The sequence below is a fragment of the Myxocyprinus asiaticus genome, chromosome 28, assembly GCF_019703515.2.
Source record: "Myxocyprinus asiaticus isolate MX2 ecotype Aquarium Trade chromosome 28, UBuf_Myxa_2, whole genome shotgun sequence".
Classification (NCBI taxonomy): Eukaryota; Metazoa; Chordata; class Actinopteri; order Cypriniformes; family Catostomidae; genus Myxocyprinus; species Myxocyprinus asiaticus.
Genome location: NC_059371.1, coordinates 10,559,085 through 10,582,789, shown reverse-complemented (window position 1 = coordinate 10,582,789; position 23,705 = coordinate 10,559,085). Strand labels below are relative to the sequence as shown.

At 37.1% G+C, this 23,705-nt stretch overlaps 1 protein-coding gene across 6 annotated transcripts in view; it reads right to left on the bottom strand.

The window, feature by feature from the left end:
- The window catches only part of LOC127419243 (protein NDRG3-like), a 109,054-nt gene that overhangs the window by 63,199 nt on the left and 22,150 nt on the right, over window positions 1-23,705 (bottom strand). For 5 of the 6 annotated variants that reach the window (XM_051660499.1, XM_051660496.1, XM_051660500.1 and 2 more), the window contains one exon: window positions 3,449-3,533. In XM_051660499.1, the coding sequence (XP_051516459.1) occupies window positions 3,449-3,505 (57 nt within the window). In that variant the 5' untranslated portion in view covers window positions 3,506-3,533. The remainder of the gene's footprint in view (window positions 1-3,448; window positions 3,534-23,705) is intronic. The other variant, XM_051660497.1, reaches the window with a different exon arrangement.

Genomic DNA, 23,705 nt, shown 5'->3' with positions numbered 1-23,705 from the left:
GGGTTCAAAAGGTGGCAACACTCACATTTCAGCTGTTGCTGTCACGAAGATGAGCTAGAAGATGTAATCGCTGCTAAGCCATAGGAGACTAAGCTAAAAACAACAGCAGTGGATGTGCACGTCATGAGCCTGTGTGTGTGTTAGGAGGTCAGGAGCTACCTGTATTTGTATAACTCGAGTCTGAAGGAATAGTATCAGTCAAATGCTGACCATTAAAATAAAGAATAAAATAAAATAAATAGCTAAATAAACATCAGTGCTGTATGTTTAGTATCAGTCAAATGCTGGCCATTAAAATAAAGAATAAATAAAAATACAATAAATAGCTAAATAAACATCAGTACTGTTTAGTAACAGTCAAATGCTGACCATTAAAATAAAGAATAAATTAAAATAAAATAAATAGCTAAATAAACATCAGTACTGTATGTTTAGTATCAGTCAAATGCTGACCATTAAAATAAAGAATAAATAAAAATAAAATAAATAGCTAAATAAACATCAGTACTGTTTAGTATCAGTCAAATGCTGACCATTAAAATAAAGAATAAATTAAAATAAAATAAATTGCTTAATAAACATCAGGGGCTGGTTGCACCAGCTATATGTACGTTACAACATAGCCTAGTTGTGGCGTAAATGGGCACCAAGTCACAATTTATGCTCTACTAAATATCTGAGCATGGCACCATTAAATTTAGGTAGGATGTAACCCTACGTATAAACTAAATATTTACGGCAGCCTCCAACCAGGAGTAACTGATGGTATAAAAAAAGCAGACTCATTTAATAACATCAATGAGCTCATGTTTTGGTTGACAGGCTTCAGTCCTTTCGACATATATGATGGTGTTGGCATTTACACTCATTTACATTTACGAGAGAGAGAAAAAACAACAACAACAAAAAACAACTTACTTTTAAGTGGCTCTTCAGCATGAAACCTAACGGTGCCGTTATTAGGGTGCATCACCTGGTGTCAAGTTTCAACACATTCAAAATATATATAAAGGATATTAAAATGAATAAATGTCCATTTTTCCAGCCTGTTGTATTAGTATGTATCACCCACATTTATTTTAGATACAGTTCCTATATATTATTATTTACACAGGGCAAATATACTATTTATTAAATCTACTTTTATTACGTATCCTATTTTAATGTCTGGATAACCAGACATCTAAATATTACATTTTGTAAATGCAACGACTGGAATTGTTCGGTTGAAGGGGGTACCAAACTGTGAATCCTGAACAAAACAGTTTGGTGAATACATGTTTACACATTAGCTTACACTCAGCTGACAACAATGAAAGTAGCTACGTGGTTAGCAAGTTAGCTATAAGCTTGTTGTCATGGAGAGTAAAAGATGGACTTTATTTACTTTCCAGCATTGCGTCTCACCAACTAAGTAACAACATAGCATGAAATAAACATTCACCACACACAATCCACAACCACACTATTGTCTGCTGAGCTGCAAAAAGATGCTCTGATGTTTACCTTTCAATCTGCTACATTACTGCACTGACAAACTATAGCTGGCTAACAGCAAACAGACATGAGTGACATGGTTGTCAGGGACAGGGTTAACGTTATATTAGTTATATAAAATGATGGGGTAATTTTTTTTATTAACTTTCCAGTATGTATTTTCACAAACTAGTTAGCAACTTACCGTGAAGACACCGCTTAACTCCGCCCTGTCTGCAGAGCCACCATCAGTTCAGAGTCAGCTCTGAGTCGGCACGCGCTCTGGACAAACTATGCTACGACACCAATTCTAAAGTATTGTTTTTCTGCATTATATGTCCTGAAAAAAGGTTTCATATCGGCGCATATCGGTAAAATATACGTCGATACCGATATATTGGTGAAAGGCTAATATCGGCCAATAATGCATGCACCGACAAATAAAGGCTCGCGTTCGACTGCACGCAGACGCTGAGTGTTCGCGTCAGAATCGAAGTATACTTTGGGCTAAAGACACAACGCCTCAGTTTACACCTTGTATTGGCAGTGTCAGGTGATCCTATCGCAAGTGGACAGCTGAGACAAACTGTCATTTACACACGGTATTAACACGCGTCTCAAATGCTCCCATAGTTTCTTCCAAATATACATGAATTTTAAATCTCACCACAACATGATGTTTTAGTCTTTAACTGAACCAGGTCAACCAAGTTAATGTGTTTGTTGCAAGTTGATATCTGGCGTCATATAGGCCTTTACCATGCATATCCTATAGATGTGCACAGATAGTTGACATTTGGTTAACCGATTGACACACCACTATTCAAATACCAAAATCACAATTTGGTGTGCTTGACAGACGTCTTTGACTGTTGAACCGAATCTCACTGTTTTACTTTCAGTGTCCTGCGCAGGTCTACCACATTTTTAGACACTAAGTACATACAGTAAGAGCTTTAATTTTTATAAATGCATCTGGAAACACCTGTGTTGTGTTTCATTCGTTGTGCTGCGTTCTAAAGAAGTTCAGATTGCAAAAAGCGACTTCATGGGACTGTTACACCATTAAACATAATAAACGGTAGGAGTGTTTTTTTTCCCGCCTTTTGCTCTGGAGTGCATATTTATATAAAATAACTAGACAAGTTCAATGCCATTAGGTTTTAAACCATTTAAAAATCAAAGCACCCCAAATAGGCTATTTAACCGCAGCAGTGTAACTCCACGCACATGACAACACTTGCATTCACTGCCTTACGGATATGTGAACCTGCCCGGGCAGAGTGCATATACAGACAATGATAGTTTGATTATTTTAGTTTGACTTTCGGTAAGATTTTATCATTTGAAGGTCTATGGATTGCACTATTTAGGCTCATATCTCACTGTGCACTTTATTTGCTGCTATTTTAAGTTATGTTTGAGGAAATTGCAATATAGGTTTATTAATTAATTTATTTATTTATTAATATAGCAATATAGCAGATTTCAAGCTGTCTTTGTTGCTCTTGTTCAAAAGCGCCATGACAGTGATAAACTGCAACTGTACATTCCGTTAAAACTAATAAAAAAAAAAAATAAATAAAAAATATCAGGGTTCAAATGTAAGGCACAGTATAGAGTGGCTTATTAGGAAATAGGCATACTTTATAGTGCACAAACACACAAAGAATTCTCCTGTAAGCCATCCTCTTTCATTTTCTTGACCTCCATCAGGTGAATTCTCTAACACAAGCTCATTTTTGGCTCTATTAAATTCTGGTGATATTGATGGCTATGAGATTAGCTTCCGATGATATTCATATATCATCTGATTTCAATCCTCTAGTGCGATCCCAGATCAGCTAGGGACAGCCTGGTGTCCATGTGTAACCAGCCCTGCGACAGGAGACTGGAGGAGTCCAGATCGAGTCATGTTAAGGGAACTGGAGTGGTGGTGAGATGTAGTTAAAGATAGTGTGTGAGAAATCACCTTGTCTGTCAGGAGGGGTTTGATCTCAGTCAACTGCACATCCTGTAACTCATCCATACTCAGGTCTGACAGCTGCCCGTCACTACTGTGAGAGAGAGAGAGGACAGAAATGGATTAGTTCATTATTACAGTCAGCACTAAATTGTAATAACTGACCAATAGCGACTCTGGCTCAGCCTGCCAATTACTCTTGAATACAGAATTACAGTAAACAGGGAAAGAGAGAGAACAAGAGCAAATTGATGTTTAACATCCTGTCCAATAATGGCCACCACATTTCCCAAACTGTCCTTGTTAACAGTTTAGATGAGCTCATGTTTAATTCATCGTTGAACTCTATCTGGCTATTCAGAAGGTCAATGCATGCAGTCTCTGTAGAGAATTATGTAGGCTTATGTCACCCTAATAATGGTTCTGTGTGACTTACTGAGGCTTGAAAAAAGGTCTGTCCAAGTTGTTCTCTGATTAAACGTGTTGCTGTGCTTTACGTCAGAAACACTACGCAAATAAACATATGCTTGGCTAATGCATTCCAAGCCCACAGCCCTGTTGTGCAAACTTACAGCTGAAGTGTGCAATTTCTGCAACACTAGTGCCACCAAAGGAATTGCAAAAAATTAACATGGTTTTCAAACAGATTTCCAAATACACCCTCTGTCTGCTATTAGTTGAACAAACAGATAGTCCCGCCCCCAAATGCCATTGGTTGACCCAATGCTGCTGTGTCAGGCTGCCCGAGAGCGCTATGGAGGTTCGGTGATTACATGTTTCTGGGAAATCAACAAACAAATGGTTTACTTCTAGTTGTCTATGCATATTAAATTGGGATAAGAGAAAGTATTTTAACATTGAAAAAATTACACGCATCAGCTTTAAAGGCTAGCTTATACAGCCGGGCAAACAGGCTTCTTTTAGTTTACTTAACATTATGACACTGCCATTTTGTTCTGCTAAGGTGACTGTTTGATGTTTCTCCTGTTTAAGCGCATCCCTGAAATTCTTGAACAAGGAAAACTAAACTAGTTGAATATAGCTGATGATCGTTTAAAACTCATCATTGGTTTGGTCTGTATGTGATGCTTCTTTATTTGTTTAGTTTCCTCAAATCTTATTTTATTTTAAAACAATGCTGTGCATGCATAATATAAAATGCATGCTTCGTTTACCTACGGTTCTTGACCTAGGAGAACACGGCTAGTTGAAGAGCATTGATGATTGGTTAAAATTAATCATGGATATGGTTTGGATATGATGTTGATTATTTACCTCAACAAATTAATTTATGCCATATGTAAAATAATGCCATATGTAATATAAACCCAAATAAATAAATATAAGCCCAAGTTTCAATCACAGGGTTTGTTCGCCTAGGGTTCTTGCCCTGGGAGAACTCTGCAAGTTGAAGACTGTTCATGAATGGTTAAAACTAATTGTGGACGTATTTTGGACATTTATTTATTCTCCCCAACAAAGCAGTTTTAAAATTACTCTGTGCATAATATAGCCTAAACACAGGTTTTGTTCACCTTGGGTTATTGGCTAGTCGAAGAGTGTTTAGCTAAGAGCGATTGGTTAAAACTGATCGTGGAAGTGGTTTGCACCGTTCTTTAATTTCCTCAACATATACATTTTTAAATCAATGCAGAGGGTAATATAAACGCAGGGCTCCTTTGCCTAGGTTTTCGTTCAATGGTTTCATTCGCCTAGGGTTCTTGCACATGGAGAACTTGACTAGTTAAAGAGCACTGATGAATGGTTAAAACTAATTGTGGATATAGTTTGGTTGTGGAGTTCTTCATTTTCCTCAAGTTAATTATAAAATGAAGTGGCACTTATAAACATAGTATGAACAGGCTTTGTTTACCTAGGGTATTTTGTTTGTTAAGGAGAAAAAAAGTTTGGCTTCTTATATTAAATAAATTAGGCTTTAAAGTCAACATGTAATGTAACATATTTCTGAGTTAAAAAGTAGCATAGGACTCGATTTTATCCATTGGGAACTGACTGGAAGGTGAAAAGTGGGAGTTGTACTCCAGAACGGACCCGCACAGCTAGCTGGGTACAATCTCTTTAGTAGGAGGTTCGAGGGGAGGGGTAAAAAAAAATAAGGCGGCTTGGTCACATAAGTTGAACTGGAAAATTGTTTGAGGCAGAGCAAGTTATTACACTTTGATAAAAGATTACAAAGACAAACATTCATTTAGTTTTTAGGATAACATGCACCGATGATTCGTGCACAACAAGACCAGGATATGTATAAAGCAAATAAATGCTGACAATAAAGGAACAGTTCATCCAAAAATTATTATTCTCTCATCGTTTACTCATCCTTATGTAGTCTCAAACTCGTATGACTTTCTTTGTTTCACGGAACACAAACAAAGATGTTTTGAAGGACATAAATTGTTTTATGATGCGCAATGTGCTAAGAAGTGTAAATGAGCTTGAAATTACAATCACTAAGGAGACTGCAGATGTCAACTTACAGTAAAGAATGAGTTTCATTTTGGTCTGTTCTCACCTAAAACCATTTGGATCGCTTCAGAAGACATGGATTAAACCACTTGAGTCATATGTATTACCTTTATGTCCATTTTGGAGACTGAAGTGTTGGTCTCCATTGACTTGCACTGTATTGATATATTTGCATCATATCTCCAAAATATCTTTGTTTGCATTCCGTGGAAGAAAGAAAGTGATACACAGCATAAGGGTGAGAAAATGATGAGAGAATTATCATTTTTGAGTGAACTAATCCTTTAACATGCATTCTTGCATTACTGTGGCAATACCAAAAAGGGGAATTAAAGTTGCCTTCAAATGTCAGGGCCATTAAATTAAATGTGTTATTAACGTAGCTAGCCATAAAGATGTTTATAAGAACTAACCTGCTCAGCAAAAAAAAAATTATATAAAGCACACTTGCATTGCAGTATGAATGCGGTTATGACCATTTGGAACGCAACAATGCGTGAAATCAAGCTTCGGACCTGAAATAAGATACATTTCACTCCTTCCCTTTCTCGTAACAAGAGAAGGAAAGTCAAGTCAAGTGAAGGGTTTGCTGACACAAGCTTGTGCTTCAATGTCCAGGTGTCTGATTCATTTCTAAAGGCCTCTGCCCGGTGTAACGAAATGGCATCCTGTAAAATCTCTCTCATGCCATACATTAAGTTATATGAACTAATATTTCCACCCTAGAGCCTGACTGACTGTTGGTGCTGGTGAGAATGGTTTAATGTGATAAACAAAAGGATGTAAGGTGAATGCTGTGCCTGGGTGGCATCCACAGGAGGGCTGACAAGTGCTGACAAGGTTACAGTCCAAACAGAAGGCAGTATCCGTGTGTTAGATGGATTTGTGGAGTTACCCAGAGGGAAAAGATCGGTCAGTGATTAGTTGCAGGGCTTGACATTAATGCTTGTTTGCTTGGCCAGGACAAGTGGAGTTTTGAAGGGATAGTGAAAGAGAATTTCACTTGCATGACCGGACATGTAGACCAATTAAAACGTCAATAATTAAAAAAATAACCAGCTATTCGTAATATAGTCAAGGCCTTAACAGTTATTTAAAAAAGCTTATTTTCTTATTCTGCTGTTGGAAAAAAAAAAAAAAAAAAACAAAAAAAAAAAAAAACACAAAAAAAAAAAAAAAACTACTAGGCCTGAAAGTTGGAGTGGCACATTAAAATGTAACATTTTTATATATATATATATAAAATAAATAAATAAAAGTCCCACATTAAATAAAACAATTATGAAATAAATCTGAACATTACAGTGTAAAAATTAAATATTTCACAACAGAATATTTCAGGATATCCCATAATATGGTGAAATTAACTTTATATTCATATGCTTTAAAAAAAAAAAAAAAAAAAATTTAAATATGAATTTTTATATCTGCTACATAGCTAATGGTAAAACTGTATAATACACAGTCTAAATGCAATTTGGAACAAAAAACAAGTATTTTTGTGATCACTGAAATATATGGTCATTTTTTGGTCACACTGTGATGACGTCATCATAGGAGTATCATATCGCATATCGAATGCATTATCCAACAACTTATTGCACATCACATTTTTCCTCCATATCGTGCAGCCCTAGTTAATATCGATAGATAATATAGCAAAATGGATTACGATAACGGAATGATTTTAATACGACCCAGGTCGCAGAGAATGGACTGGGTGCACGATTCTCACTTGTGTGTGTGTGTGTGTGTGCATACCAGTGTGTCTTATAACTACCTTTCAACCTTTCTGTTGAACTGTGCACATGTGAAGATACATATTCACAACTGAGCTTTCTTTACTAGAGACAAAGGGGATTTTTTTATTATTATTTATTTTTTTAAATACTGGATTACTGGAATACCAGACATTTATGACATGCTATCGCAGACGATCTTCTGTCGATGATTACAGCTAATTTTGTACTATGAAAATGTTCACTTTGTAGTGTTTATATTGTAATATATTGTAAATGACTGTAAGAGTGCACACTGTGTTTCCTCTATGTATTTCGGGCTTGTTTAAAAATTTAAGTCCCACATTACGCACCAAATGTTATTTTTTTTCTTGTTGTTATTGGGATTTTGGCTCTGGGATAGACTGCCCCCCAATAAACTTTAGTATATTTGGGTGGTGGTGGATCTGATGTTCCACATGCTCCTATGACGATCATCATAGAATTATTGCATCGCATATCGCATTATCCGACAACTTTGTGTATATCACTCTTGTCCTCAATATTGTGCAGCCCTATAATAAATTATGTATTTTTCAAAATCGACTTTCTATTTTAGGTCACAAATTCAATGCAAGCAAATTTGTGACTTTGACCATGTTAAATCTTTTGCACAAAAGGGTCAATTATTTGCTTGCCCCGAAGCACACAAAACGCTCTTAGGAATATTCTCAAATCAAGCTGGATATCATGGATCACAGGTTTTGCACAACTTGGAGTCATCAAAGCAAAATGGGGACATATCAAATACTAAGAAATTGATGTAATTTGGTCTACTTTTTAACTCTTATTGCTATGCTGATAATATTTGCATCAAAAATATTTATTAAATTAATGCAATGAAAAAAGATAATAGATCCAAAATAGAAGAAAGTCAACTTAACCAGATGTCCCCGGCAAAAAATTGTGTTTTTGAAAATCTCTTTATTGATGAAAGAGAACAAATGATGATGAAAGACAAAATATTAAATGCCATGGATGCATATTTATGGAGTAATCAATGTGGTTCAACCTTTTTTTGTTGTTGTTTTTGTCTAAAGTTCAAGTGCTTAAAACTCTAGATGGTTAAATCCCAGAGATATGGGGCTCTCAATGTAGTACTATCCTGAAAAATGTTAAATTCTCCCCATTTTTAATGGTCAGAAATTAGATGTGTCACATGATATGAAGCTAGTTTTTCAAAACAAGGATATGGTGCACAGATAAATAGACCTTTACATAAATAGACCTTTATTTATTCACATAAAAACAATAATGTCAAAAATTTGAATTTCTTAAAGCTGCACTATGTAACTTTGTGCTCGCTAGCGACATCTGTACTTGAAACGTAAAATTGCAAGCAATTTGCGGAAGAACACTTTATGCAAGTTGGATTTCGGCACTGTTCATCTGCCAGATGAATCTCTTGTTTTGAGGTTACCTGGACATTGCCTGTGTGTGATCATGATATTCAGAGTCGGAGTCATAACCTGCTATTTTCATGTTGATATAATTGTGTTATACAATTAAACATTTAAAACTGAAATATTACTTGCTTTGATGAAGATAAACAACACTCTTATTTACATATTTTGAATGAATTGTACACTTTTCTGACAAAACACTCAAAGCGCTTTTACATAAAGAACAGGGGACTCTCCTCAACCACCACCAGTTATAAGTATATTTTAATAAGATTATTCAAGTGTTTATCTACTATTAATGTTTGTATTGTAGCCTACTAAACTTAAGAAGTGAAACTCGTGATTTGGCTGATACGACTTTAATGGAAGACTTTATTATTTTTACATTATCTACAGCCAAGTGTAAATTTGTCAACGAAATCACTGACGAAAAAGTTTGTCAACGATAACGAAGACAAGATGAGAAAAGGCGCATCATGACGATAATTAAATGATTTTATTAACGCATACTGTTGATGAAAATATGATGATGAAAATGATACTGCAAGATCTTAACAGTGCAAGATATAAACAGAAGAAGAAACATCTTAAAAATCTATAGAAGAATATATTAGATCAGAATCAGAATGAGCTTTACTGCCAAGTGTTCTCACATACACAAGGAATTTTTTTTGGTGATAGGAGAAACAAGTACACACAGAACATTCCAGTGAGATACAGAATATAAAACAATGTAAGAGTATAAATAGACATACAAATAATAGGACATATTAAACAGAATGGCGTATGTACATGTGCAAGTGGTAATGTATGTGCAATGTAGGGGTATATACAATTATTGAATTAAAGGAATAGTTCACCCAATAATGAAAATTTGCCGATAATTTACTCACCCTCAGGCCATCCAAGATGTATCCGAGTTTCTTTCTTCATCAAAACAGAATTAAAGATTTTTAGGATTTCATTTCAGGCTCCCTCCTTTAAACAATGCAAGTGAATTTTGACGGTCCAAAATGCATATTTAGAGTGCATCAAATAATCCACACGACTCCAGTCGACAAATAAAGTTCTTCTGAACCCAAACGATTGATTGTTTTTTAGAAACAAAACAATACTTATATACTTTTTAACTACAAATGTTCACTTCCGTACATCTCTGTGACATGCTCTCATGAGAGGGATGACGTAAGCTCGTTGATAAGGTCACGCGTCACGTGGAGGAGGCGGCAGGAAGCGCGTCATTGTTTACAAGAGGAGCTGCGCTGTACAAAAGTTTAATTGTCTATGCTGTAGATTTGTATTTGTATAAGTGTATTGTTCAAAATGGTCGTTTGGCATGTGTATCCTGGATGCTTCAACCTTCAGAAACCCCAAAGAAAATGCATGCTGGGAAAAATATAAACTTTTCATCGACTGCCTAAACATGATCATGAGCGATTGAAGCTCTGGCTTATCGCTCTGAACCTGGATATCAGTACACCCCTACATTCTCTCAAATATTGGAGGGTGTGCAGTGAACATTTTACCCCTGAGGATTTCAGACCATTGAAAGAAACATAGGGTTGATATCTGAATTCATCGGCTGTGCCCGTGCTGTTTTTCCAGCGAACTCGGGTATGTGTGAAAACTTTGTCATTGTTACGCCTCCCTCAGCAAGATTTCTAATTCACCTCATTTCTAATTAAAACCGATTTCTAATTCACGGCACCTGCACTCAATTCACTCGCTCATCACTAGTGCCCGGCCGATATATCCCTGTCCCTGACAACCATGTCACTCATGTCTGTTTGCTGTTAGCCAGCTATAGTTTGTCAGTGCAGTCAGTAATGTAACAGATTGAAAGGTAAACATCAGAGCACCTTTTTGCAGCTCAGACAACGGTGTGTTGGTGGATTGTGTGTGGCGAGTGTTGATTTCACGCTACGCTGTTACCTAGTTGGTGAGACGCAATGCTGGTCCATCTTTTACTCTCCGTGACAACGAGCTTATAGCTAAATAGCTAACCACGTAGCTACTTTCATTGCTTGTCAGCTGAGTGGAAGCTAATGTGTAAACATGTATTCACCAAACTGTTTTGTTCAGGATTCACAGTTTGGTACCCCCTTCAACCGAACAATTCCAGTCATTGCATTTATAAAATGTAATATTTAAAAGTCTGGTTTTCCTCCGTTGAAAGTTTCCTCTGAACTTGTAAAGCAGAATATGGTGTAACATCGCTGCCGCTGTTTATATCTTGACTTCGCTGGTGTAAATGCTTCTTGTTTTACAACCTGCCAATAATTGACTGGCAGTATTAAAATAGCCAGCATTAGACTGATACTAAACAGTAATACTGATGTTTAGTTAGCTATTTATTTTATTTTTATTTATTCTTTCTTTTAATGGTCAGCAATTGACTGATACTAAACAGTTCTGATGTTTATTTAGCTATTTATTTTATTTATTCTTTATTTTAATGGTCAGCAACTGACTGATACTGAACAGTACTGAGGTTTTTTAAGCTATTTATTGTATTTTTATTTATTCTTTACTTTCTCAGTGTCAATTTCTAGAATTTGTTGACAATGTATAATAAAAATGTAAAATAGTCTTTGATAAAATTATTTAAGAAAGCAGCCTTCCGAGTACCTTTGCATAAGCAGTGCAAATCGGTGCACAATCCACATAGAAAAGGTCTGTTTTTATTCCAGCTCAAAAATTAACTATATATCAGCCACCACATTGGTAATCAGTGAATTTTCCCCCTCTAAAAATCGGTATCAGTCTCAAAAATCAATGACCCCTGTTCAAAAGTCTGCATACCCTTAGTTCTTAATACTGTGTATTGCTCCCTTTAGCATCAATGACAGCGTGCAGTCTTTTGTAATAGTTGTCTATGAGGCCCCAAATTCTTGCAGGTGGTATAGCTGCCCATTCGTCTTGGCAAAATGCCTCCAGGTCATGCAAAGTCTTTGGTCGTCTTGCATGAACCGCACATTTGAGATCTCCCCAGAGTGGCTTGATTATATTAAGGTCAGGAGACTGTGATGGCCACTCCAGAACCTTCACCTTTTTCTGCTGTAACCACTGGAGGGTCAACTTGGCCTTGTGCTTAGGGTCACTGTCGTGCTGGACAGTCCAAGAGCGTCCCATGTGCAGCTTTCCTGCAGAAAAATGCAAATTGTCTGCCAGTATTTTCTGATAACATGCTGCATTCATCTTGCCATCAATTTTCACAAGATTCCCTGTGACTTTAGAGCTCACACACCCCCAAAACATCAGTGAGACACCATCATGCTTCACAGTAGGGATGGTATTCTTTTCACTATAGGCCTTGTTGACCCCTCTCCAAGCATAGCGCTTATGGATGTGAGCATAAAACTCTATTTTGGTCTCATCACTCCAAATTACATTGTGCCAGAAACTGTGAGGCATGTCAAGGTGTTGTCGGGCATATTGTAACCGGGCTTTTTTGTGGCATTGGCGCAGTAAAAGCTTCTTTCTGGCAACTCAACCATGCAGCTCATTTTTGTTCAAGTATCGTTGTATTGTGCTCCTTGAAACAACCACACCATCTTTTTCCAGAGCAGCCTGTATTTCTCCTGAGGTTACCTGTGGGTTTTTCTTTGTATCCCAAACAACCAGTTGTGGCTGAAATCGTTCTTGGTCTACCTGACCTTGGCTTACTATCAAGAGATCCCCGAATTTTCCACTTCTTAATAAGTGATTGAACAGTACTGACTGGCATTTTCAAGGCTTTGGATATCTTTTTATATCCTTTTCCATCTTTATAAAGTTCCATTACCTTGTTACGCAGGTCTTTTGACAGTTCTTTTCTGCTCCCCATGGCTCAGTATCTAGCCTGCTCAGTGCATCCACGTGAGAGCTAATAAACTCATTGACTATTTATACACAGACACTAATTGCAATTTAAAAAGCCACAGGTGTGGGAAATTAACCTTTAATTGCCATTTAAACCTGTGTGTGTCATCTTGTGTCTGTAACAAGGCCAAACATTCAAGTGTATGTAAACTTTTTATGAGGGCCATTTGGGTGATTTCTGTTATCATTATGATTTAAAAAGGAGCCAAACAACTATGTGATAATAAATGGTTTCATATGATCACTATCCTTAAATAAAAGACATTTTTTGCATGATCAGTCATATTTTCAAAATCAATGCCAAAATTTCACAATTTCTGCCAGGGTATGCAACCTTTTTAGCACAACTGTATTTGCTCTTGATCTTCGTCGATATCCGTTTAGTGCTTAATCTGTTGTTTCACCTGTTACCTCTTCTTCAGTTTGTGAAGCTTCTCTTCTGAGTGATATCACCTGTACCATTGATTTCCTGTGTAAACCCTGTGAATCTCAGTAAACGCTCTCGCACTTGGTTTCACTAACTACAACTTGTGTGGCTTGAACTCCTGACAGTCATATAGCCTATATATTTCTGCTAAAGAAAAAGCACAAGTAGATAACACAACGGCATTGCTCCGAAATAAAGGATGGAGAATAAAGAATAAAGATGTTTTGGACTGTTTTTGTTTATGAATGGCGCTTGGTCTGTGCAAATTTCTCTTGTAAACAATGACGCACTTCCTGCCTCCTCCACCACGTGACGCGTGACCTTGCCAAGCGAGCTTACGTCATCCCTATCAACAGCGCGCGTCACAGAGATGTACGGAAGCGAACATTTGTAGTTAAAAAGTATATAAGTATTGTTTTGTTTCTAAAAAGAATCAATCGTTTGGGTTCAGAAGAAATATATTTGTTGACTGGAGTCATGTGGATTATTTTGATGCACCCTAAATATGCATTTTGGACCGTCAAAATTCACTTGCATTGTTTAAAGGAGGAGGCCTGAAATGAAATCCTAAAAATCTTAAATTCTGTTTTGATGAAGAAAGAAACTCAGATACATCTTGGATGGCCTGAGGGTGAGTACATTATCAGCAAATTTTCATTTTTGGGTGAACTATTCCTTTAAATATGTGAAATGTGTGAGGCAGTTTAATTGTTCATGAGGAAAATGGCTGAGGGTAAAAACTGTTCTTGTGCCTGGATGTCCTGATCCCCACAGCTCTGTAGCACCGGCAGGGAGCAACAGTTCAAAGAGAGAGTGGGCAGGGGTCCCAAGTGATTCTACCTGCACGTTTCCTAACACTGGAGACGTACAGGTCTTGGAGGGTGGGCAGGGGGACACCAATAATCCTATCAGCAGTCCTGACAGTCCGTTGTCCATTAGATATGGATTTATCTAATCCTTTATTCCAGTATGTTGGGGATTTCTCCACTTGAGCTGCGTGAATTGAACACACTAACACCAGCAAAATTAAACGCTATAAAGCGGGGTAAGTACATCATTCAAATGCATCCTATTTATACATGAGATTAAATCAAAATATCCAGAAAATTTATGGAACGAATGGAATGAACAGGTGAACTTGAAATAAATGACACGCTTTAGTCAGAATGTGTCATTTGCGTTGCGTAACTTGCGCTGTGAATATGCGGTTTCCATAACAAACAGGCTACACACAATGTAATAAAGTCTCTAAAGTATGGAGAATTCGGAATACAGGCTAACTTCTAAAAATTTGCTAATACTTCATTCTACATTATTTCAAGAGCTCAGGTTTTTCACAACAAGGACAGTAGGCCTATGTACATTTATACTGTATGTTTGATACAAGTTTGCATATGAAAATGTTTATAAATTTTTTTCTAAATGTTTGAATATTTGATTAAAGTTTGGTCTGTTACAGTGACACTTTTTTGTCCATTTTGCACGTCAAAGTAAAAATATACTATTTATGTTGACTAAAATAATATGTAATTTTGTCAGAGTAAAACGGACTAAAATAAATGAATATGACATGACAAAATATTGACTATTTTTAAAGGACATTTTCATCAAAAGACAAACTATGACAAACAAAATACTGTGGAAAAAAATTAACACTGGTAAAGCCTCAGTTATTGCAATTGAAACCATTACACTGTAAACTAAAACATAAAACAAGGATTCAATAATGATGGAGATACAATATACTTTATTAAACATTAAAATAAATATGCTTAAATATGCAATAACGATTACAAGAAGTCAATTTCAGAAGTCATACATATTACTAAACATGGCACAGTAACTTCACCGGATAACAGATACAGCACGATCGGTTAACACACGAGTAAAAACCAATTCATAAAAGCATTCCCCCTACCAAACAATACTGTATCCAAGCATTATAGAAGGTAATAAACTTCGGCAAACAGATAACAGATAAACATCCATCCAGACTGCAGCGATGCGGTCCTGAACGGAGTTTGACTGACTGAACTGAACAGCGTAGTTTCTTCAGCCCAGAACATGCGACAGCCTGTACTACTTTTCTGTGCCCAAGGACATGTAATGATGTATGGATGAACGACATAAGCCAGCAATTTTGCACCAAATCCAACCTGACAGCTCAAAATACAAATCATTTTTGCAGGCGTACCGTAGTGAATCAAGTAATAATGGCAATTTGTTCATTTTTAACCAAATAATCTTACGTAGTGCAGCATTAAGTCCAAAAATACAATATTAAGAATAAGTGACACATGGGGCTTTTTAGTTAGTACGATTCTGATGTAGTTTTTGGATTTTAGAAATGTTATACATTTGTGGTTTGATTACATCCGGTGCTTTTAAACACTTTGCTTTTCCAGTATGGTTTTATGAGAACGGGATGATCACATCAAAAATCTTTTCTTGAATCAACTTAGACACAGTGTACCAGTTTATGATCAGAACTGCCTGATGCCTCACTATTTTGTTTAATGTAAAATGATGTGTTCATTTCATTGTGTTTGTTAATGAAAACAGCAATATTAATATACTGGATCATTTGAATATCCACTTTAATAAGGACTTAAATTTTGGTCCGTTTTTGCACCCAAAGGTATCACACCACTTGGAAGATGACGTGGAAAATAACACTTGAATCATATGGATTAGGCCTACTTTTATGCTACCTGTGTGCTATTTGGAGCTTGAAAGTTTTGATCCCCATTGACTGGCATGAAATGGAAAAAAATACATACATTCTTCAAAATATCTTTGTGTTCCACGGAAGAAAGACAGTCATACAGGTTTGGAACATAATGGGGATGAATAAATGATGAGAGAACTACCATTTTGGGGTGAACTATTCCTTTAAGAAACTAATACTAGCCGTTTTGGTCTTAGTGAAGTTCTTCTTTCCAGCAGAAGACTACTCATTATGTTCCTCAGTGGTGAAATACAAATTACAGACTGTTGGTGAATGTGTGTGGGTTCAGGTCATAGAAAACAACTGAGGAGCTCCATTCTTGCTTACCTGCTCAACTTTTGCTTCTTTTAATACATTATACAATCAGCAGGAAGTAAAAATAACCTTCCTACATTCTAGATCCACCTCCCAGTCTCCCTTACTGACTGTAATTTTCTCATAATTAGTAATGATGTAATAGGTTTGTGAACTAGAGAGAGATAATAGCAGTTTTTAGAGTGGCTTCAAAAAGAGGCTATAGTTAGTTCATTTAAGGAGCTCGCTTCAGCAACCAACTGTAAAAGGAGAAATCATGAAGTCACATGTTTGTATGCTCCACACGAGTTTCAGAAGTTTTCTGATTAGAAAAGTTTTCAGAGTGCAGCAATGTTATAACGAGTTACAAAAACTCAAGCTTATTGACTCTTATTGTCAGTGCTGTCTTGCTCTAAATTCTATTAGAACACCAGATAATTGTCTCTATATACTGATATGAAACCTCTATTAGGAACAAACCACCCCTATCCCATTCCTTACAGAATATAGAAGATGTCAAGGCCTGGAAACATCTGGAAAAACAAAACTTGAACAGAACTTGAATCTGCACACAGCTCTGGAGTGAGACTTGCATTTGAAACTGAGATTGAGGCAGAGGGTTATGATTCACATCATGTCATCCACTGTGATTGTATCCTGGTGTTACAAAGGTCAGGTAGAAGTGCAGCATGATCACACAGGAAGTCAACATGTTGTTTGTTTCCGAGAGTTCCAGTACCCTAGGATAGCCATATTATGCCGACTGACTGACAAGCAGCATCTCCCTTCAGTTATTTCTGCATCAGCTCCAGTTTGTTTACCTTTTGCTGGTGTGACCGGAAGCATGTTGCATCAGCAACACAGGAGACCTGGGTTCGGATCCCACATTGAAACCAAGAAGTAATCTCGTTTCCATAATCAGTGACAAGCGTGATTCAGAGGTTGCGTTTTTCCCCTCTAACATTCGATTTTTACTCCAATGATGGTTATGTTTAGGTTTGGGGTTTAGTGCATTCCTCTTCACTGTATTACAGTCTGTACAGCTGAAAACAACTCGCTTCACAACTCTCCCTCTGTGGACATTACACCCAGAAAATGGAGATCACACATGCCCATACGCCCAACAACACTTACTGCTTTGGCCACTGTGGGCAGTGTTTCAAATTTTGGTAAGCAGAAGCCAATTTTAACTTAAGAAAACGCAAACTACTCTTTCAGATTTCACTGTAACATCAGTCCGATAGGTGGAGGCCTGGGGGAGAATTACACAGCCACAGATGGCCCATGATTGATGAAAAAAATGGACCCGGTTATAGACAATAAAATGAAGTGTGACCTGTGATACAGAAATCAACATAAACCTTTTCACTTAACCTCTTGAACTGCATTTCAAAGGCCCTATGATGAATCACGGAATCCAGTTATAAAAACGGAATTAACTATTACATGGAAAGTCACAGAATTTGACATATTTGGGATACAATTAATGCATAAATGCACATTTAATCAAATTAAAATTGTGATATGTCCTAGTGTAATGATTAAACCTCAAAGAGCTGAGATTTAATGAAACAAATAGCCTACACGGTCTTGCTGAGCTGCTAGGGCTGGGAATTGCCACAAACCTCCCAATTCGATATTACACTGATATTTCCAAGCAGATTCAATATGTATTGCAATTCTGTAAGCATTGCGATTTGATGTTTTGATATAAAAAAATGCAAGTCATTTTTCTCAGAAAGAAATGTCTATTGAAAAACAGCTGTGTCTGAAATGACAATTGTTTTCACTCGGTAATATATAATTTGCAGGTAAAAGGTAGGGATGTGCAAAACTACCAATCGACCAGTCAGTGCGTTGTCTGAGCTAGACGACCATAAGGAGCCCATGTATAAGGCTGCATTATGTCCATTTGTATTAAACAAAGAAATATATACATATCATTTTAAACTAATTTTGCTGTTTTAGAATATAAAATATAACATATATTACCATAGGCTACTACTATTATCATAATGATAATTCTGCAACATACAAATGGAGGCTAAAGAGTAAACTTGTTCAAGAACCATTTCTGGGGCTTTACTGAATTATGACACACATGACAATTCACCTGTAATCCCAATGTCCCATGTTATTTGCATATGCATCCTGAGATAGTCTAAGATCCTATGCAGCGTTCTCATAGACAACACTATTCTTACAAACCGCTCCCAGATGACTGACAGAGACACGATCGAACTGCTGAACTTCAGAACAAAAAAGCGAATCAGACACGTGCGTCGCGGGGATGTCTTCCGTCTGTTCTTCAAAATATAATCAGGTGTGTTTCCTCAAGCATGCATCTTTGTGTCTAAAGGCATTTCTTGTCAACAGTGGCAGGTAAATGTGCAAAATTACCCGCCACAGCGCATGATAAATACTGCGGGGCGCGACATGTAGTTTATAAGCATCCAAAAGTTTATAAGCCTTTTTACAGCTAAACTATTTATTGAAGACAGAATCTGCAGGGTGACTTCTGAAATACTCTCCACAACACCTCTCAAATTAACTTCTGAATAACGCATAATAACAAGAACACTGATCACAGCAGAGGACTCTGACATCCGACAATGAACAAACGGTGCTTAACGGCTGCAGCAGCGGTGCATTAAAGAACTAAAGGTGAAGAATTAAAGAGACAAAACGTCTCAGAGAGAAAACCTGTTAGTAGTGATGCACCGAAATTTATTTTTTACCGGAACCGCAAATAAAATTTTCATTTAGCCAAAACCCGAAAATGAAAATAAAATGTGGGTAATTCCTGATTGATCATTTATGTGGCAATGTGTTTAAATTAATTTAGTCAATGAATTTGGCTTCTGAGCTTATCAATGAGAAAATAAAAAATAAAAAAACAGTACAACGGTGAAAAGTGGATTTTATTTCTGAACACTGTGCACTTCATAACAGTTTTCATTATTTAGGCCTCAAATATCAAATAAAACAATACATAAAAAACAGATATTTATCTATTTTAAAATAAATGTAATTTAATAAAATAAATTTGCCTTTTTTTGTGTTCTATGAATGTCTTTCCACTACCTTGTGAAAAAAAGAATACACTGATAATATCTGAATGCCTTACAAAACAAAAACAAAAAAAACAAAACAAAAAAAACTCAGTTGGGTAAACTCATAGGTATCACTGGCCTTTTAGGTAGCCTAATAACTCAATGTTCTACTTCTTCAGGAAAAGTGGCAGGTTTTTCTTCAGAAACAGTAACTTCTCTGCTTTCTCATAGGAGAGGCGGTTCCTTTTCTCATCAATGACATGAGATGCTGCACTAAACAGTCTCTCACTGTCCACGCTTGTGCTGGGGGCAGACAAATATCTGCATGCCATCCATGCCAAGTGTGGGAAGCGGCCTTGATTTGCGCTCCAATACGCAAGAGTGCAATCGCTTCTGGGGATGGGGGGGTTCCGCAATATAATCAAATTGTTGTGCGGTAGCACTCAGAGTCAGTCTGGTATTTGGGTTGCTCTCTTTTATGATCTCGTCGAACATATCATACAGCGTTGGTGGTGTGCGCACCTCATCCGTTGTACAGGCCTTTTTGAACATCGGAGAAGTCTCTGTGTTGTGCGCACCGTATCCATTATACTCAAACGGCAGTCCACTGTGTCCCATATCTTTGGTCTCCATCAAATTAATTTCAATTTTGATCATTTCGCGTGGCTGCTGCTTTATACCATACTATCGTGGCTCAAGTACAGTAGCGATGCAGTACAAGGGTTAGGATTCTGTCTGATTAAATCACCTGCTGACAGCCTCCAAGTTTGTGTTTCACCGGGGACACTTTTCATTGCCATTGTTGTTTTGGTGAACTCGGTATGCTGTTCAGGGTGTCATGTTCTCAGGTGATAAATCAAACTGGTCATACTAAAGTTCTTCGGCAACGAGCCGCCTCTCGATATTTCAGTTAAACAAATTTTCATATTGCTACTTTAGCATCCTTTTTGGTCACGGTGAAGTGCATCCACACTGCAGACATGTTTACCTGTTGTAGCTTAACCACGCTGTGTACACGGAATGATTCGGTCAATGGTTTCAGCCCTCCATAACTATATCGTCCGAAACCGAAAATAAATTTTTTTTGTCCTGTTTCGGCCAAATATTTTCAGTTGACAAAATTTCGGTGCATCCCTACCTGTTAGTGTGGAAATCTGCACAAATATAGCTTCCTATATTTATCTATTTATCATTGTAGATATCAATTAATCATTAAGATAAAGATATATATTTAAAATAAAAAATAAAAAATTTTCATCAGAGAGATGATTTTAAAATCATTTGGCTCAAGAATCATGATTTGTAACAGAATTATTTTTTCCCCAGCCCTATGAGCTGTGTGCTTAAACAGTAAGTGAACGTGAGAGAAGCCACTCCTTGCACATAACAGCATCAATAAAATCACGTACACTCTGTATGTGTATAAATGACAAAGAGCATAGCACTTTAATCACTGTGAAGCACATAGCTCATGTGCATATATATATATATATATATATATATATAGCCTTTAGCTATGATTTCAAAAATAATTTCAACATACTGGTCTCATCCCAGGGCATGCTGAGTGACACCAGCCAGGCCTCCTAAGCAACCAAATTGGCCCGGTTGCTAGGGAGGGTTGAGTCACATGGGGTAACCTCCTCGTGGTCGCTATAATGTGGTTCTTTCTCAGTGGGGCGCATGGTGAGTTGAGCACGGATGCCGCAGTGGATGGCGTGAAGCCTCCAGACGCGCTATGTCTCCGTGGCAACGCGCTCAACATGCCATGTGATAAGATGTGCGGGTTGATGGTCTCAGACACGGAGGCAACTGGGATTCGTCCTCCGCCACCCGGATTGAGGCGGGTCACTACGCCACCACGAGGACTTAGATTGCATTGGGAATTGGGCATTCAAAATTGGGTGATAAAAAAAATAAATAAAAAAAAAAAAACATACTGGTCTCATTTTACAGAAAACCCCCAAATAATAAAAAATAAAAATAAAAAGATTCCAATTATTCATTAATAGTATTGTATATATTTACAATCTGAGCATATTTTTTTTATTATAGCTTTTGCTAATCCTGTGTTTGAAAGCCTGTGATTAAGGCTCAGTTTGCTCCATGTCCAGGGTCCAAAATTAACTTTTTAGCCTGCCACTTAAACTTTACCCACTGCGAAGCAAAACATTTGAGCAGATGGATAATGGTTCTGGGTTTTACAATCTGGTCTCTCCCAAACCAAATTTCAGAGTAGATTTCATTTACATCCCATCAGGCAGAACCAACTTGCTCCAAGGAGCTACATGGTTACCATAACTACAAGTGTTCGTCATCAACCAGCAGAAGTTATCCATGAGCAACATAATGGGGCAATTTCAGAGATACAGATACAAATGAGAAGCTTTTAAATATGGAATAAATTAAGCATAGAGAGAGACAGAGCGAGAGAGACAGAGCGAGAGAGACAGAGCGATTAAAAACAAACTATGCACAAGCTATGGATTGGTTGAAACGGTCCTCATGGAACAAATAAAATAATCTGTTCAGTCCTTTCCTACATAGTATGAAGCTGAATCCAAATAAACAAAATACTAACCAGCAGCGTTCATATCAGCAGCACTAATCTGTCTGTTTTTCTATTCAGCTCTAGGAAGAAACGGAAATCTCACCCTTCAACAGTGGATTTCAGTTGATGGGAGTTTAACATGCTTTGGGTGCTTATGTAAGATTTGAACTGAAATAGACTTAACACACTCAATCAGAAAGAACTGTATCTCCACATTGAGACTTACTTAAGATTTAATAAATACACTACAGCTTGAATGAATGTTGACATTGATTTATGGTCTACTATTAGCCTACTCTTGATAAACTGCTCCAGAGCCGAGGAGTTTCTGGGAATTGAGAGAGGAAATTAGTTTGAACATCTGCCTATTTTCTCAAGTCCATATCCATCAGCTCCTACCATTTGATAGTTGGCAAGTTCAAGCCTGCCCTCTTCCCATCACCATAACAACCAGCTGATAAATCAAGACCATCATGAGAGGGAGAGAGAGAGAGAATGGCAGTAATTACTCCATCCTTCTCCCAAAGTCTCTTTAAACATCATGACACTGACATCATGAGAATCATTGTAACCGGTCATAGCAAAATTACCATCAGTTTAATCATAAGGGCTGCCGTGAGTCACGCCAACACTCCATCACCAACAATAGATACAGCAAGGCCTCTGTTTCTAGATGTGTTCTAGGAGCAGATAAAGATTACTTTGAAAACATGGAAAGATTTGCACTTAATTGAGAAACACTTCAAGGCAACATGCCATTGTTTCAATTTAATGTATTAATAATTCCATAATTAACTTGGAAACTCGGGCGGAAATCTTCAACCCCCATTTCGTCGAGATGCGGGTGTGTGTCATGTCACGCAAACATTTTGGCAACCAGGGCAGGGAGGTTTACAGTCAGTGATAAACATTCACTTTTATTAAATAGTATCCATTAACGAGTATGTAAGTTCTTACATTAAATGATAATAAAACGTGTTTAGCAAACGTTTTGCAGAGACAGGTGTTCAAAACACGGTTAATTACACTTTTGAATATCGTAATGATAGCACTGCAGCGTCGTATATCAGTTTGGTTGCTATGAGATATCTCTGATAATCAATGTACCCCTCAAAACCACAAGGTAATCAATCTCAAAATAAACATAGCTCCCTCTCTGACACATTTGTGTTTAGTTGTCAGGTAATTGTCACTGGATTAAATGAAGTCACATCATGCATGATCACCATCGATCATCTTTTTCATGATCGATCACTGCTGCCACATTCGAGTACCCGAGTACTCGTGCTCATCCCTACAAAAATCTGGTTTTTGCTTTGTCATTATGGGCTAAGGAGTGTAAATTGATTTGAAAAAAATAATTTAAAGCATTTTAGCATAAGGCTGCAACAAAAACTAAAAAATAAAATGAAGGGTTCTGTATACTTTCTGAAAGCACTGTCTCTGAGGTAATCACCATGCCAAGTGGCTGTCAATAGAGCCAAACTTGTGTTGAACCTGGAACATTCCTTTAACCATTAAGAACACCATAAAACAAAATACTTTATAAAATCTTTGTAAAGAAACAAAATCACAATGATTGCACGATGAAAATCGTTAACTCCGTTTACAGTGTGCGCTATTGGCATGCATTCTCTTAATATGGTAGCAAACCAGGCTATGGAGGCAAACTGCCAGCAAATTAATC